This window comes from Accipiter gentilis, chromosome 33 (genome assembly GCF_929443795.1).
Source record: "Accipiter gentilis chromosome 33, bAccGen1.1, whole genome shotgun sequence".
Lineage (NCBI taxonomy): Eukaryota > Metazoa > Chordata > Aves > Accipitriformes > Accipitridae > Astur > Astur gentilis.
In genome coordinates this window covers 12979596-12997933 of record NC_064912.1, presented here as the reverse complement: position 1 = coordinate 12997933, position 18338 = coordinate 12979596, and the positions used below count along the sequence as shown (strand labels likewise).

Below are 18338 nucleotides of genomic sequence, written 5' to 3'. Positions count from 1 at the left end.
AAGAGAAAACTTTTATTACTACACTCATAACTAATTCACAAGCTCAGTTAAAAACAAAGCATGTATGATAGCAGATTTTTTTTTATCTTAACAAAAACATCTCAACTATATTAGCAAAAAAAATTGAGCACTCATTATTCTTCCTACTTTTCTTTATCTGCAGAAAAGAGGGTAATATTTTGTTCAGATGCAAATGGGTTTGTAGTATCTGATTACATGACACTGGCATTATGTCAATAAAAATGACTCTGAACAACAAAACTACTAAACTCAGTAGGGTATTTAAAGTGATTCAGAAGAACAGGAGGAAAAAAATCTGAACATAGTTGAGGAACAGATGTTTAAATGATACTATTTGAAAATAACATAGGGAAGACATAAGGAAATATTCAATAACTTAAGCCACTGCACTTTCCCTTGATGAGCAGTAAACTTGCAAAAACCCTATTTGCACTTTCATGGAGCTCAGCAGATGTATCATCCTTCTGAGTCTTATGTGCATCCCCACCTACATCAAGACAGACAAGGCCTCTTCCATAGATAGCTTTTCCAGTGAGACTGCTTGTACTGTTTGACAGCAACCTCCAGTTACCCCCAAAACTGTTCTCTCATCATTTGTCTCAGAAGCTGTAATACTTAACCTCAGAAATATAGGGAAAAGTTGTTTAAATGCATTTAAATTGTTTGACATAATTTCTTCAATCTTAAAGAAGAAAATGCATTCTGCAGAAGGGAGGGGTGTTAATGAGCTATTTCTTCTGGCCTGCTTCCATTAACCTCTGGCAGCAGAGAAATGAATGCTCTTTAGGTTCTTTCAAATAGTATCAAACACAAGGTACAGAATTATTTCCAAAAACACTATAGTTTAAAAACAGCTCTTTGAAGGAAAACATGTTACTTCACTAATCATGTTATATAGGGGATATATTTCTGTATAGCCTTGTTTACCATATTTTACCACATAAGCCTTGTTTACCATATTTTTCAAGGCTTTATCGACTGCATTTCTGTTATTTTGGCCTCAGAGCGATGCAAAATTGTCCTCATATATGTAGAGGTACTATATTTACCTTTTGTTATAACAAATCCCTTGGCTTGTACATTTTGGTCTTTTTCAAGTAAGAACTCAAATATGCATTTCTAACTCTGTAAGTGCAACTTGCATTATCTGGCCACCCAAGCTCATGACAGCAACTACATGTCAATAGATACTATTAGCCCAAATAGGAGGACTGATAAAGCCATACTTTTTTAAAAATCAGATCTCAGCACTTTTTAAAAGGACAACAGCAAAGGAGCAGCTTTGCCTTAGCGTCTTTGATAAAAGTTTCTCTTATCCATAATATATTTCCTCCTCACCAATCAAGGATTATTAGGACTAATGCAATGTACAGAACTCATTTATATGAATTTAGTAAGTGATTCATTGGCCTTCTGAAATGAAAAGTATTTATATATTAATATGAAGTAACTACACAGCTGTAAGCTGGTACTTGCCAACAGCCTTAGTATCTGGAAAATACAAGAGCTTAACTATTTTAAAGCATTTACATTAGTATTTGAACGACAAGCAGATCAAGTATGTTGCCAGTTGAGACTTGGATATTCTCTGTTCCTCAATTCGTGAATGAATTATTTATAATCGACACATGAAAAAGCCAAGATACACAAGGAAAGAGAAAGAATTAAGACCGTGTGTTCAACCTTCATTCACTGTTCCTGTTTTGAAATGCTTATCTATGTGACCTTTTTATTATATGAGTATTTTGGCCATTTATACACATAAATCATATTGCAACCCTCCTTAACTGTCCTCATTAAGGCCTCCTTACCATTATGTTTGTTAATTCTGTAATGTTTAAGCATTGCCAGGTGGTGCTGTTGGCAAAGTGCACTCTCCAAACCAAGTAACCTTTTACGGGATCATAGAAGTACGCCCAACAGAAGTCCTGCATCCAGTATCTAGATTATGAATGGATTTTATTTGGCAACAACTAACCAGTCAGTATATATTCCTGAAAGTAAACATCACCATGGATATACAAAGTTACTTCAAAAATTACAAAGATATGTTCTCATATCAGAGAATTCAGAAAGTATATACAAAATTCAAAGCTCTACAAAAAAGTTGTTTCTTCTTCTGTGTTATGTGGAAGACGTAAAAGAAATTCAATATTTATATATTGCAACTGGAGGAGAAAAAGTTTTGTCCTGTCCCTCCCCAGTTGTGTCTAAACACTTGTTCTGAAGTACATGTATCTATTTCCATAGCAACAGATAGGCATGACTCTGCCTTATAGATGTTATTCAAAACTGAACTTTATACCATAAATGATGTGTGTAAACTCTTCTAAAAACACCCTAGATTGCCTGCAATCAACTCTACTTCTTCAGAGGGGTGCTACAATGCCAGAAAAGACTAATCAGCTAGACAGATGTGAATTTACCTTCTGAATATTCAAAAACTTCAGTATCAGTGATTAGTAGTTGTCAAAAACTTTAGCAATTATAATCTTTGCACATAACATATACTTAAAAATAATATAAAAATCCCTCTTTTCAGTACCTGTAAAAAACAAATGTCTTTTTGTGGTTTCCTTCCTTTTCTCTAAGCAAGGGTTCAAAAGGCGAAGAAGTTGTAATACCCGCTCTTCTCTACGAGACTCTGTCAGGCAAGCATCATTCATTACCAGATATGGGTAAATCTTTCCATTATGGCCTCGGATATAGAGTCTTCTAGCTGCAGTATTGTGTTTCTGAACTATCTCCACTCTGGGCATAAACCTATCAGGAAAAAAGGGATATTAAAGCATCTGAGCTAATCTCCTCTGATATTAAATCATGACATAAAAAAACCCACAAAAAACCTAAAACTCCCCCAAAACAACCAACCAAAAAAACCCAACAAACCACCAAAGAAATAAGGCAGTGCAACTATGTTACAAGGTACAATTCTATTATCTAGCTAGCCCGTGGTTTCTATTTTGTAGTCAAAAAGGTCTTCTGTTTTATTTTGTTTTTATGAAAACACAGTTCTCAAGCAAAACTAATCATTAGATCAGACCTTTATCACTATTTTGAAGAGTAGTACCTCTATTGACATCAAATATTCTCAACTAAAATCAACATAAAAGAAAACCAAATATACTCTTCATGTAACAGTACAGTTGCTTAGTGAGACAATGTTAAATTACCAAAGGAGCATAAAATAAAAAATAAAGGTGTTGTACCAAAGTATGACTCTATACATGGAATTTAAATATATGAAATGTACACAACATTTAGTTTTACAAAGTGGACGGATGGAAGAGGTTTCCATTTTTGTCTCTGTTTTCAGATTTACAACTACCAAAGGGTATTTTTAGGTTACCTTGCTATCTTGATGTAGTAATGTGTTGGCTTTGGCATAAGGAATTCTCCAGGTATCTCTACTTCTGCCGTTTGAGCTGAAAAATTACTTAGAAAGCGGCACTTTTCCTCTATGAGGAAGAACTTTGGAAGCTGTTTAGTTTTTGCCTCCAGAATTTTGATCCATTTCTTCAGTTTAGAGATAAGATTGTGAAGTTTCATTGATCCTGGCACACTGAAGTCAAAGTCTAAAAGAAAAAAAAAAAAAATATATATACACACATCTCCGGCATTTCAAATTCTATATAGGGTATTTAACTATAAAGTGTCAAAAGTTTGCATTTGCAAAGAGGTTCTTTCAGCCACATGCCTTCAAGCAAAATACTTTAAGGAGTTCCACATACAGCACACACACTTGTTACATAGAAAGGCATCACACCAGTTTTGAATACAATAGTGTAACAGAAAGGTACTACAATCAGCAACTCACACAAAATAAGGAAAGCATACTACCAAGCAAGTCCAGCAGAGAAACACAGCTACCTATGAACCCTAAAACGCAAAGAAAAACTAGCAGGTTCAGACAAACACAGAAGAGACATAAGAATCATTAAGGAAGTGTCAGAGTGTAATTGGTATAGGATCATACAACAGCAACAAGACTACAACAGAAGATGCTGGAGGAGAACAAATCGTACAGTTCAATAGTGCAAACCTAACACACACATAGACCTGTACTGCCTTTAAAAGACAGGTTCTGTTGAATATTTCATCTCTATGGAAAATCTTTTAGTAAAGTCCTAAAATTATATATAACTTAAACTTGTCAGCATCTGCTGCCTCTCTTTGGTACACAGCTTTAAAATACTATTATTTAGTAAATAATGATCTTCCCAACATTTTCCTGTTTTACAGTCATGTAAACCTTAGAAAAATACACTGTGAAAATTTCAAATACTGCTACTGTATTTAACTGTCTATATACTGCAAACAGCCAGACTGGATAGAAAAAAAGCAGCAACAAACCAATAGATTAGATTAGATCAGATCATTTAGTGAAAGAGAAAAAAAGTAAGCTTATTTTACAGTCTAGCACTATAATTTTCTGCCTGTTTCATTAAAAGTGATTTATTTATTTAAAATCAATGGAGGCTTTTTACTTTCAAAAGGGATGAAAGAGCCTCAACTGCAGGACAAGTAGTGAAACTGCTATTACTATTATTCTCCTATACTGAGCTGCAAGAAAATTCTCTTTATTCTTTCCTGGCTTAGATAACAATTGCATGCCACCACAGGAAGAACAGATATGACAGCCTAAGCAAAAATGACAATATTATGCAAACAGCCTGCTCTTTCCTTTGCAACACAACAGTAGTGCAGTGTGGAACTATCTCCTCTAGCCCATGTGCAAGTGAAGTAAGAACTTTCTCAAGGTCAATACGTGGTCTTCAATACACTATGCAAATAATTCTGTAACAGAAATCACTGCAATATCAACAATTTTCTGGGCCAACACCAATGCCATTTTCTCAACACTGCTTTCGCTACAGTTTTAGAACACATACACAAATTAAATTATGGTTCAGCACTTCAGTACCACAACAGTGAGAGACTAAAGACAATCGGATAAGAAAATAAACTGCTCTCTCTGTAACCTCATTAGTTGTGGCATCCCAACTTGTGCAAGTTAAAAAACAGTTGAATTTTTAAAAACCACTTCTCTACCAGAGTCTAAAAGATGCCACTTTAAGTTCAATATGTTACAAGTGAAAAAGCAACACCACAAAAGAAACATGAGAATGTCGATTCAGTATTTCTGAGATTTACAGCTAAAACAGAGAAAAACGGAAACTTCGTTATGGTTCAATACAACAGAAAATTAACACAGTCTCAAAAATTTGTTTGAATCTTATTGCAGAACCTACGTTTCAGTATGTTACACACACAATATCTTCCTAAGTTGACAAAAAAACCAACCAACCCAAAACAAAACAATCACGAGTGCTGCTCAGAGGGGAAATTAATTTGACCCCACAAACATACTACAAGCATCTATCTATCTGCAAGTACGCTAATCGTGAATTAAGTACACGCGCACAGTAATTACTGCATATAAAGTTTTTTTCAACCACAATTAAAACCACTCAAAACTCCAATTATCCACACAACTTACTCCTAAAAACAAGCTTACAACATATGTTCTTTTAGCCAGAAGATTTCACATAATTCTATACATACACTCTTCTTCAAGTTCTCTTCTTTACATGTACAGGAACTATTACCAATAAAATAATGCAACCTAGGATTGTTTTAATTTTGCTATTCTGTTACTTAGAGTATCAGAGAACACATAGCCCAACATATTTCATTGTTTATCCACAACATACTGATATGCTAAAAGCTTTCAGTGAAAGTTTTAAGTCCACTAGCCCAAAACAGAGCAAAAAACCAGCACATACAAAATCCTTTCCACTTCTATAAGAAAAAAAGTCTATAATGAAAAATACAGTTTCATATTTACAAATGTTAGAAATTAGTATAATTCTGTAATATTCCCTTTTCTTTTTCTACCTGGTATGGGCAATGCATCTATTGCAATATCACTGTAAAATGCTCTTATTATAATCCCAAGCCTACCCTCTAGTGAGCAGTGGGAGTAAATCATTTCATGAAAGTGGCAAAAATTATTGAATCATTTATCTCCTGAATCCCTGAAGTGCAGGAAAGTATCCCCAAATTGCAACTGGTTTTTGTGCTAATGTGAATCACCGAAGTAGTAAAAATATGCATCAATATATATTCCTTACAAAAAAAGTCAGTCAGTTCACCACAAGAATAGCTCTAGTTTATTGAAATGCCTATTTTAGGGTTTTTCTGTTGTTCTGTTTCCCAGTGGCAGATGGGAAAAACAGAGAGTTCAATTAGTCTTTTTGCTCATGTCACAGAGAGCCCATCTGAGAAGAAAAATCACTTCAGTTGGAAGAAAGGGAAATACAAGACCAGCCATTACTTGTGTACAAAGTCTCTTTGCTTTCCAGACATTTTAATCTATATAATAGTATTTCTGTTTAAAACAAATCCACTTTTTCCAGTACTTACTACTGGAGAACAGCTTCTCAAGCTAACACATGCTGGTCTAAAATACCTTACTGCTTATACTATCTTTTCCTAAACGGAATAGGAAGTTTACCTCCTCATCTTTAATGGAGATAGTCACAGAAGACCTTGATACTTTACAGACTGCATTTCAACTGAGAAAGCTTACTCTCTGTTCTCAATGCTGCTAAAGATTTTAAAGTGCGATATATGTATTTCAAACAAATACAGCCATTCAAAGTCCTGAACACCTCAAAAATTGTTACCTGAATCTATCCAATCCAGCATAATTGGCAAGTTCTTGCCACTCTCACTGAAAGGACAAACAGGGGGCACAATCTTCCTTGCCAGCGAGACAGATCTAAAAATTCCTGATGGTTCTTGACACAACTAGATAAAGCTTAATACTTTCTGAATGCGAGTTATACCATCCTTTCTCATGAAGCCACACAAAAAAAGGATACACTTGAGTTAGCAAGACTAGAATGCCAAACCCTCTGTCCCCTCAAAACCCTTGACCTACAGAATATTAACATACCATTAAAAAACAAAGAAAACACCTCCAAACAAAGCCTTAAAAACTAAAACCAACCCTTTCTGCTGAACTGGTAGAAAACCGTACTAATCAGTTAATGCTTTTCACACAAGAATAGCTCATCTGCAAGATTTTAAAGATTATTCTGACCATAGACAAAGCTGCTTAAGAAAGTTCATGACGCAAGGATCTTCAACTAAAGAGCCAGGACACCCATTACGTAAGATGCCACTTTACAACTGAAATGTAAGCCTAGCTTTGCAGAGCAGTTCAAATCCTTTATAAATATGATACTGAAGAAGATCCAAGCATTCTCCAAGAGAGAGGAGATGTCTTGCTTTTGAAGTATTATTCAGACATTTACATACTCTGTACTTTCCCAAAAGTTCTTTTTAATCTCACAAGAACTTTTGGAGAGCACCAACAAACATGAAAAATCTCAGTGACAGTTAAAGCAGAAATACAAAGCAGGACTTCTGGTTTATCAGTCACCTCCAGAAAACCAAGACTGCAAAGACCAGACCAAGGTCAAATACAATGCTAACTCCAACCTCTTCATATGGATTTTCTGGATAACGTCCTGTTATCTAAAAATTAGAAGGGAAGTAAAGAAAGAGCTACCCAAGTGATGCTATGCTTACTCTTGAGAAGAAAAAAAAAAAAAAATCCTTAAAAAAAGCTGAAAATTATTAGCAGAGGTCTTTCCCCTGACCTCTCCCCACACTTCAGAGACAAACTAGGACTTCAAGCAGCTTCCTTCTGATTACAGAGTTTCCATTAGCAGTAAATAATTCATTGTGCTGGGTGCCAAAACTCTCAAGAAAATTATCGTGCCTTTTAAGGGTATACTTTGGAATTTTCCATTCGTATTCAGCTTGAGTGGAGAGATGGCTGCAGAAAGAAGCCAATCCAAATGCTAAACTATCATCTGCCCACAAATGAACAATTGAGGCATTTTTTCCTCTTTTCTTTGCTGAGAGAGGTCTCAAAGGGAACATTTCTCAGCATTTGCCTGTTCTTTGATGTCAAAGGTTCAGCAGAAAAGGAGAGAAGGAACAAAGAACAGATGGTCAAAGAACTATGCATTTGAAGTTCCAGGAAAAAAAAAAAAAAAAATCAAAGTAAAATCTGGTTTCAAAATACATAACGTTCGGATGGAAAAAGATGACCTATCAAAGCTCCAACAGTCCAGACTACTGCAGACCAAGTATTTAGAATATAAGAAAAGGTGTGAGAGTCCCCAATGGCTCCAAACAGAATCAAGATGCAACTCAGATGTTGATGGAAATGATTATGCAACCAAACATCGTTGACAGTGTCTATAAAACATAGCTGCCAACATTAATCTAGAAATAAATGAAGAAAAGAGTTTACTCCAAGACAGCTCCTCAGCTTGGATACTTTTGAAATGGAAGACAACCACTGTAATTATCTGTCCATCATCTAAATGCAACTGGTACTGAGAATCAGAAAAACAAACAATAACATTCTAGTGTGACTAAAGGACACAGTAGGCATGATTCACAAACGGTTTCTCATAATGTTAAAACAGCCTTTGTTATCTTCAGTACAGTAATTACAATCCTATTCGTTTATTTATGTGCATTTTACTGTTATTACAAAATTAATAAAAAACTTATTTTCATTTTCTGCATAATGAATTGAATTACAAAAATGCATAAGTATATTGATCAGTTTAATTTCTTCTGTTTTCCCACACTTCATTTGGGAATTAAAACACTGAATTTATTAGATTAAAATAAAATCAAACCTAGCACTAAGCAAAATAATTCTTTTAATCCTGTAGACATTCACGTTTAATCATACTTGAAAATTAAAACATGAACTCTTCAACACAAAAATATACAGAAAGTAATTACCTATTATTAAACTAAAATTACTGAGAAACATATTGCATTTGATGACTTTACACGATTTTTATGTCCAGGCCTATGTTTTTTTTCTTTGTTTTATATGTTGTTCCGTATAAATCTTTATAAAAGCTGTGATTAGACAGCAAACCTGAAAACCTTAACTGCTGTTTATATATCATAAAGACATGCAAAAGATACACAACAGCATATAAAAACTGAAAATCCTTTCCATTTTTTAACTAAAAATGGTAACTGAATTGTAACTAAACTTTCTTAATTGTTTCTGAAACGTTATTTTAGGTTTTGCAGACTTGAGCCTGGTGTTGCATTTAGTTTTCCTTTATACCTTCTGAAACCCCAGATCTCTCTAGCACTCAAAGGAAAGAAACTAAGAGATACTATGACAGACAAAAAATAACTCAAATCCAACAAAATCTGAGCATATGAACAACACTTACAATCATAAAAAAGTAACTATACTGCTACTGCAATGCAAAGACATATAAACCATTATTAAAAATGAAAAGCGAGTCCAAACTTGTATTAAATGTAGAGTTTTTCAGTTGGAAGGGACCTACAACGATCATCTAGTCCAACTGCCAGACCAATTCAGGACTGACCAAAAGTTAAAGCATGTTATTAAGGACATTGTCCAAACGTCTCTTAAACATTGACAGGCTTGGGGCATCAACCACCTCTCTAGGAAGCCTGTTCCAGTGTCTGACCATGCTCTCGGTAAAGAAATTCTTCCTCAGGTCCAGTCTAAACCTCCCCTGGTGCAGCCTTGAACCATTCCCACGCATCCTGTTGTGGGCTACCAAGGAGAAGAGATCAGCACCTCCCTCTCTACGTCCCCTTCTCAGGAAGCTGCAGAGAGTGATGAGGTCACCCCTTGGCCTCTTTTTCTCCAAACTAGACAAGCCCAAAGCCCTTAGCCGCTCCTCACAGGACATTCCTTCCAGCCCTGTCACCAGCTCTGTTGCCCTCCTCTGGACACATTCAAGTACCTTCCTTCACATCCTTCTTAAACTGTGGGGCCTAGAACTGCACACAGTACTCCAGGTGAGGCCACACCAATGCTGAATACAGGGGAATAATCCCCTCTTTTGACCGGCTGGTTATGCTGTGGTTGATGCCCCCCAGGATGCAGTTTGCCCTCTTGGCTGCCAGGGCACTCTGCTGACTCTACTGAGCCTGCTGTCAACCTGCACCACCAGATCCCTTTCTGCAGGGCTGCTCTGCAGACACTCCTCTCCCGATTTATACCTCCGCCCAGCGTTACTCCACCCTAGGTAGAGAATCATGCATTTGGATTTGTTATATTCTATTCCAGTGATTCCACTCCCCCCACCCTGTATGCTTCCATTAAAGACACACAAAATGTTTCTACTTCCACTTCCCTCCCTAGTACACTTCATCCATTAAAAATCTAATCATATGGTTCAGGACTTTCATTATCTGCTGTCATGCAACTGTTGTGCCTCAGAAAGGACATCATGCGACACATAGCGTGCACAAGATATGTAGGGCATATCTACAACTGGGTTACTTTCACAAGATTCCCATCAGTTCACTTATTTTCACAATATTATCAGTAAAATGCTTGAAAAAACACCGCAAGTGTATTTGTCAAACTCTGTAAATGCTCAGTAGCTGTGTAGACCTCAAATAATTTTAAGTTAAGGCAACTTTATGCAACTTAGAATTCTATCAAGAACAACTTTTCAATGCAAGATTCACTTTTGTGGAGGAACCAGCTTGATGTGGAAAGGTGATTTTTTCAAATCACTATAAAACTAAGATGATAGAGTTTTAACTCATGCCAGAATCATCTAAGTCTGAGTCCCAGTAGGGTAAAGAGAAAAGTAGATTCAGAAAATAGATGAAAACCCAGATCTTCACAAAAATTCAAACTTTCCAGTTTTGAACAACTACTGAGTTTGAATTCTTCTTTTAAAAAAAAAATCAACACCTATATTTAACTAATCATTTTCATCTAATTCTACAGTTATCTTTAAGGAAAACCTGATGTAGTTTAGATAGAGAGATGCAAAATTCAAAATCCTGGCAATCCAAAACACTGATGCCAATTAGTTTCACCTTCTGTCATATACAGCTGCATGGCCTTAACACTTTTCATCAAATATATCAAAGCCACACTCTACTGTCCATAAGCTTTGCTTAGAATTTTAAATCAGCATCAGATACTCAAACATGTAACTCCACTGGTAAAGAGAAAACGAATGAAACAAAAAAGCTACTTTCCTTAAGTATCTTTTTTATTAGATCTGATCAAAGTTATTGATTCAATTTACCTAACAATGATGTAATTTTGTTTAATAAGATTTTTATAATCTAGTTATCCAAAACACTAAAGCAATCTTACTCATCAGAAGTAGGCTGTTTTGAAAGACTTCACAAAATATTGTCAGTTTGGAGTTTGGGGGTGAAACTTTCATTAAATTCTGGCATCACCATAAAATAGAGATCATTACTGCCCCTCATCTATAGCAGGCAGTTCTAAGTGAGTTGCAAAAATATTGTAGTGAAGTAATCTAAGTTATCTTTGAACACATACATGATTTGACCACAGTTTTAGGTAATAAAAATACAACAGTATACTCATTCTCTATGTTGAGGTCTGTTTTTCACTTGAATTATCTTTATTACTCCACGGAAGACTGGAACAAACTATTTCAGGTTTGGTGAATGACAGAAAGGTGCTGTTTTCTATATTTTCTCTCAGGAAAAACATTGGAAGAAGAATAGAAAAGCAGAGTGCCTTCACAATTGAACTTTGGAGGGGAAATTTCTCTGGAGATTAAAAGTAACATTTAAAAAAAACATTTTAAACATTTACCTGTTGTAAATTGCCCTTTTAACTTCTGGAACACAGGATCTTGAGCTGTTGCCTGTGCTCTCCTAGCTAGTGACTCTGAGGCTGCACTAGAAAACATGGTGGACACATTAGAGACATTCTCAAGACCTACTCCAAAAGTGCTGACTAACTTCTTGACAAAATTTAGTGTATGGGGAGTGATTTTGGCATCTGAAACGGCTCCGCTTTTCTCAAAGGCAACTGAATAGCACTTTGCCAAGCCCTGCTGCAGTTGTCTAAGAACCTAAGGATTGGGGGAAAAAAAACAAAAAAAAAAGACAAAATAGTCAGGAAGATTAGGCCTTCTGATTTGACACCAAGTATTTATTCCCACACTACATTTTATATAGTAAAGTTATCCTCTCAGAAACATTTATTTAAAACTATATTTTTAAATTGCATCAGACGGTCAGAACGACACAGCACTGATTCTTATTAGCACTGCAATTGAACAAACTAAGCAGTGGAAATGCTGCATCACAAAGTACACCTTGCTCTTTCAACAGCAGCTAAGTTTTAGATTTCCTATTTTGTGATATATTAGAAAATGATGTGATATAAGGAATCCTTCTTCAAACAAGCACTGTGCTAGGTAGACAGAACAGAATAGCCTGACACTCTGAGAGGCAAATAATAGAAGTGGAGTGGCATGTCCATCTGCAATCTGTTGTAATTCAAACTTTGGACAATAATCACCACCTGCCACAGACGACCAGATCAAGAAGGAAACTGGTATCTGTGAAACTTAGTGCAAAAATATAAATTTTCAGTTAACGCAAGCAACAGCTTAAGTCCTAGAAACATTTATCAAATTAAATAGTTCGGGGAAACCTCTGTATTGCTTCCAGAAATAACCAAGATCCTTAAAATTCCAAACAGAACAATCAGTTCTACAAATACATCAGTTTACTAATCAAAACAAATAGTTATGTTTTAATGTTTAAAAATAATTCTAGATAAATATTTTGCAGCTAACTTTTCCTTAGAGGATACACATGTATGAAGGTGTATTAAAGCCAAATACCTCTTCATGCCAATTCTCTCTGAACCAGACCATCTGATCTACAATGCCTTCCAGAGAAGACAAAAGTGTTGGATGTAATTCTCGCTGCATATGCATAATTCTGCTGCATCGCCACATTGGTGCAGTGGCTCTGATTGGCCCAGGATCTGAAGCAGAGTGGGACTGATTTCCAACTGAACTTGGCTGTTGTTGCCCGGAATCTAGAAAGTGGAAAATGTAAAAAAAAAAAAAAAAAAAAAAAAAAAAAAAAAAAAAAAAAAAAAAAAAAAAAGTAAAAATTACCTTTCATAAACTTGACACATGCCTGCATGACATAAAACAAAATGTTCCAAGAATTTGCTTTAGCTTTGCATTAAGTATTAGTGTATTATCTAGTGAATTTCAGAAAATCTGAGAAAAAAATTTTTTTTTTTAGAAAGCAGATTTGTTTTTTAGAAAGAAAATTCTGCTCCAATGCCTGTTCAGTGGTACAGACTTCCTGAAGTTAAATCAATATAAACACTCTTCAAAAACCTCACAGGAGGTATAGCCTTAGCTTTCACACTACCTAACCATGCTCTTGAGGTAACTGACATGGTTTCACATAGGATCAAATTCTTTAAATTATGGGGGGTTTGCTTCCTTCCCTTTTGGGGATATCCCTCACACGTAACTGAAGAATAAACATGCTGGTGCCAATAACACACAAATTGTTGTAGAGCGTATCTTTTAATACAATTGATCTCTTGCATTACAACTATATCAGTCAGTGATTAAGCACAGAGTCTTCTTTATCAGATGACCCCCCACTACTTCACACAACCCACCAACAGAGCAGTAAGTTTGTGGCAGAACCTCTACAAAAATATTTTATTGGTTATCACTAATTGTGCATGTAGCAATACCAAGAATTTGGCAGAGAAACCTCTGTCACTGGATATGAATGTAGTGAAGTATTATGGTATGCAGGCATCTCCTCCTCCTCCAAAGCAAGACCCAAAGAAAAGTAAGACATCATTTAATTACTGCACTTCAAAATTTTATGCAGAAATTTAGTGAATCAATTCCCAAGTGAAAAGGGCAATTAAATAAACAATGCACTTTGTAACAAAGAATATGCAACAGGAGGGAAAGTTCTTCAAGTAGCTCTCCTGGGATTCCCAGGAGATTGTATGGGACAAAAGAACAACTAAATTCTGTGGCATCATTTGACATAACAATTCTAAATAGGATTTGTTCTTGGAAAGAAAGGTGTTGTGCAAGTTGCCCCATCTCCCAACCATTTCTTCAAAGCCAAAACTAGTATTATTTTGTGTGAACTTAGATGCTCATTTTATTTGAAAATTCACCATAATAAGTTATTATGGACACGTTAAAGTACAGGTTATTCAAAGCAGTTTACCTCACTTGAGTTACATAAACTCATCTTTTATAAAATTATTTTTAAAGGTTTGAGTCACTTGAAAAGAAAACGAATGTTGCATGGTTCATTTTTCCAACCAAAATTAGACTAGAACATCTTAGAAAACTATGATGCTCTTCTGTATTTGTAATCCAAGAATTTTCTACCTCTCCACCAATTCTTAAAGATAAAAAAACCCAGTAAACAACATGGGTTCTTAATTATTAAGGTGACATGAGAACAAAGGAGGTGAAACTTATTCAAGAAAATTCAAGACAAATCTACACATGGCTTGAGCTAACTTCACAGAAACAAATGAATGCAAGCAAAGTTTATCAAGAATTTTTTTCCTTAGCCTTGATAAGTTGGTATGTTTTCTAGAGAATCTATTTTCCCAGTAAAATCAGGTGAAACTCAAAATAATAACTAAGTTACAAAAAGCCCAAACAATTTGATCATTATCAAGCTCACCACTTTTGTAGCGCTCTCGTTGTTCTATCTTCAAGGTCAAATAGAGGGTCCTGATAGGGAAGTAGACAGCTTGAGGATAGACTCTTCCCACCTATTTGGAGATACACATATACATATTTCTCAGTTAAGAAAAACTGACTATAGTTCAGATCAACATGTACATATTCTCTTCATAAATGAGTGCAATTTGGTAATAATCAGGTCCTTGTTTTAAACAACGGTTTATGGAAAACTAGGAAATTAAAGATTCTTTCAGTAACAGAAACCCAAAGAGAATGAAATGGTAACTCCACACACACACACTGACAAGGCATTACCTAATTAAGGCTTCCAGATCATATTGCCTAATAAATCTGAAAACAGCATAATGCCAGGGTACTAGCTGGGCCAGCTCAAAGATCTTACTCATGTACATAATGGAAGAAAAACAGACATAATGACAGCAGTTAGTCTTTAAATTAGGCCACAATTCCCAGTGAGCCCCATGATACTTGATAAGAAAACCCATTAGAGAGTAACTTTACTCCACCTAATTGTGGCACTTAATGTAAGGGGATACCAATTTCACCCAAAAATAAAAGAGACTTTATGGCCTCCATTAAAAAAAAAGCTAAGGAGATATTAACATTCAGCATCCACTTTAAAATTTGTAAATCTCAGTATCTATTAAAGGAAAGAAACAATGTGTGTAAGTACTACCCATGGTAAAGCACATCTTAAGACATGATTAGAGACTACTCCAGCCACAATTTTATTACATCGTGGATTCTTTCTCCATCCAAATGGGTATGGTAAGGGGTAGAAATTTTGCAATGGCATTTAACTGTTCAGTAACATGGTATTTATGGCAGATTACTAACGTGACATACATATGCTTCATGCTGTAATTGAAGAGTAAATTATTTGAAGACAATTGTAAGTTTAGGTTCTAGTACTTCTGCAAACTTAGAGTTTTAAACTAGTAACACAGAAAATTCGTTATTTTTTTATTTTATATTCCTTCTATGGTCCTGAAGTTTAAAGGCAAGATAAACAAAAATATCTGTGATATTTATGAGCCTAAGCTCTGACTACAGTAAGACTTCCAAGTAGGCACTCATTTCTAAAAATTTTAGACGTATCTCAACAAATAAAAAGTGTCTACAACTCATTGAAATAATTTTTGCAAGACAATACCAATCCACATGTATCAGAACTTTTGCCTTAGCTACTTTGCTTTCTTAAGCTGTTTGGGTGCATGGTCTCTTCAGAGTTTCATTTTAATTTTATGGAGAGAGAGAAGGAAACATATATATACATATGCACGCACATACTTATCTAGATTTATGTACACAAGTATCAATGCATGTGCAAACACACATGGACATATTCTCTCTCTACAAAAATATACGTTCTCAGAGTTTTGAAAGAGCAAAGATAGGGGATAGTGTAAAAGCAGCTGGATATCATAGAACATCCCAAGTTGGAAGGGACCCATATGGATCATGAAGCCCGTATCTCAAAAATCTGGAGTGGAGGGAAGGAAAGAAAAAGAATACTGTGAGGAATTCAGCACAACAGTTGCCCTATGCCAGTTTTCAAGATACAGCAGAGCACTGCAGACAGAAGTGGCCTGAGGTACAGGCTACCATGACAGCTTTGTATGTTCACCTGTACAATAATAAGACTTCACAATTGTTTTACATTAACCTGAATGAACAAACATCAAAATGTTTCCAGCTTGTGCACATGCTAAAACAGAGCTGAAGTTAGACCATGAACCCTGAAACATTTGAACCCTGTTCACACTGAACAGTAACAAAACAGTATCTAAAAACACATTAACAGAAAGATGTCACTTATTCTCCCTTAGTCTACAGACATGCTTAAACCAAATTTATACTGAGATACAGGTATATATTCTATTCTTAGATTCTGCTTCAGAGCAAACAGCAATAGGCAGTAAAATCCCAAAGCACAATTAATCAAAACTCATTATCTATCACTTCAGAGGTACAAATCCAGGAAGTCAGTTTCTTCATCTAACTCATTAAAAACCTTATCCTTATTTGTCTAATCATTTGTCATGCTAAACTTCAAGTGAAAATTTACAAAGCCCTGGTAAGATTTCTGATGGTGACAGACAGAGCCTTGTTTTTTAAAATCAAGTCTAAAAAAACAAAGCACTAATGAAATAGTTTGCCCTTTAGTCACTAAAGCTAACAACTCTTTATCCCTGCTCCTACGTTACAAGCATTTAACTATTTCTAAATGTGTTCTATAATGTTCACAGAAATGTAATAAATAGAATTCCAGAGGGAAAGCTATAATGTCTCATGCAGACATGGCATGCAATTTCACTGGATTTAATCTCATTAAGTAACACTTACTTTGAAATTTAAAATATTCTGCTTATAAATTACCATTTTTTAACTCATCAACAGTTGCAAAAAATAGCATTTTTAAAGCTTGGCATTTTCTTAATTTGCTTTGAAAAATATTTGTATCTCATCTTAAAAACAAAGATTACAGACAATAATGTGATTATCTTCTGTACCTGACTAATAAGGTTCAGAAGGAGTTTGCCCTCTGAGCCAACCAGGCATGTCAACAGCTGTGGAATCCAGGCCAGCCACTGAATGGGTGGGACACCAATACAGTACTTGTCTACTGCATCTGCTAAGGTGTTCTTATCGTCATCAAAACTCAGTAGCCAAAGAACCTGAAAGAGAATTTCAAGAGGACATCTCAGCCCTTAAATTCAAGACACATCAATCATCATAATGCACAAAAACCCACAGATATCTTCTTAATATGATAACGGAGTCCTTCGAAGTGCTAAAGTTGCCTCAGACACAAGAGCTTACATTCATTATGCCTGGCCAATGTCATTTTTTCCCTTAGAAATAATATTTAAAGGATGTAAAAAATACCTAAGTGTACTACTTGCTATGAAACAAGACAGAAAAAGCAAAGGAACATGACTGCATTCCACAAATTCTTTGGGGTTTTGATTGGGGGAAGGAAGGAGGGTGGAAAATGAGGCGTATTTGTACAACCTAAAATATGCTATTCAGATAAATTAACTTTGATGCAAGAACTTGAGAGTATTTCTTTGAGTGCTTTTATTTTAACTGTCCACCCCTAATACTTTTTCTACAGTTTAATTTAAATACAAATATATTAAGCACTGACTAAAAATCACTAACACTTACGCAACCAGACAGGGAGAATAACAAACTTCAGAGTGCTATCGAGACCACCTTTTAATCTAAAAAAATATTTTCTGTGTTTGTTTCATGTTTCAGATTGTCTTCCACAGTCTGCTATCATTTTTTTTAATTTTCTTCATGAGAGAGATTAAAGTAAATACGCTCAAACTAAAAAATACATACTACAAATAGCTTTTTTTGGCTGAAATCTTGTTGAATTAGAGTAAAAATTTACGAGAAAAGGCTTATTTGGAGTAAAATGCAACACTGAGGTAAAAGTTAATATGAATTATCCATAGTAATGATAAACAGACATCAAATTATGTTACTTTTTAAAGGACCAAAGGATGCCTTTCTGCAGATATTTCACTGCATTATATAGAAGAAATGCGATTGTGATTTTGAGAAGAATGGATGTGATTTTCACCCTTTCTCCCATAAAAAGGTTCCATACCTAAAGAAAACTCCAGATATCCCAATGAAGTAGAAAAACCCAAGTTGAGTTACATGCAGTGACTCAACAGCAATCACATGCAGACT

General features: G+C 35.2%; 1 protein-coding gene across 5 annotated transcripts in view; it reads right to left on the bottom strand.

The window, feature by feature from the left end:
• Positions 1 to 18338, bottom strand: part of TRRAP (transformation/transcription domain associated protein) — a 102013-nt gene that overhangs the window by 6260 nt on the left and 77415 nt on the right. For all 5 annotated transcript variants that reach the window (XM_049790935.1, XM_049790934.1, XM_049790937.1 and 2 more), the window contains 6 exons: positions 17144 to 17308; positions 14608 to 14698; positions 12756 to 12955; positions 11714 to 11975; positions 3371 to 3596; positions 2567 to 2784 (listed from right to left, as the gene is read on the bottom strand). In XM_049790935.1, the coding sequence (XP_049646892.1) occupies positions 2567 to 2784; positions 3371 to 3596; positions 11714 to 11975; positions 12756 to 12955; positions 14608 to 14698; positions 17144 to 17308 (1162 nt within the window). The remainder of the gene's footprint in view (positions 1 to 2566; positions 2785 to 3370; positions 3597 to 11713; positions 11976 to 12755; positions 12956 to 14607; positions 14699 to 17143; positions 17309 to 18338) is intronic.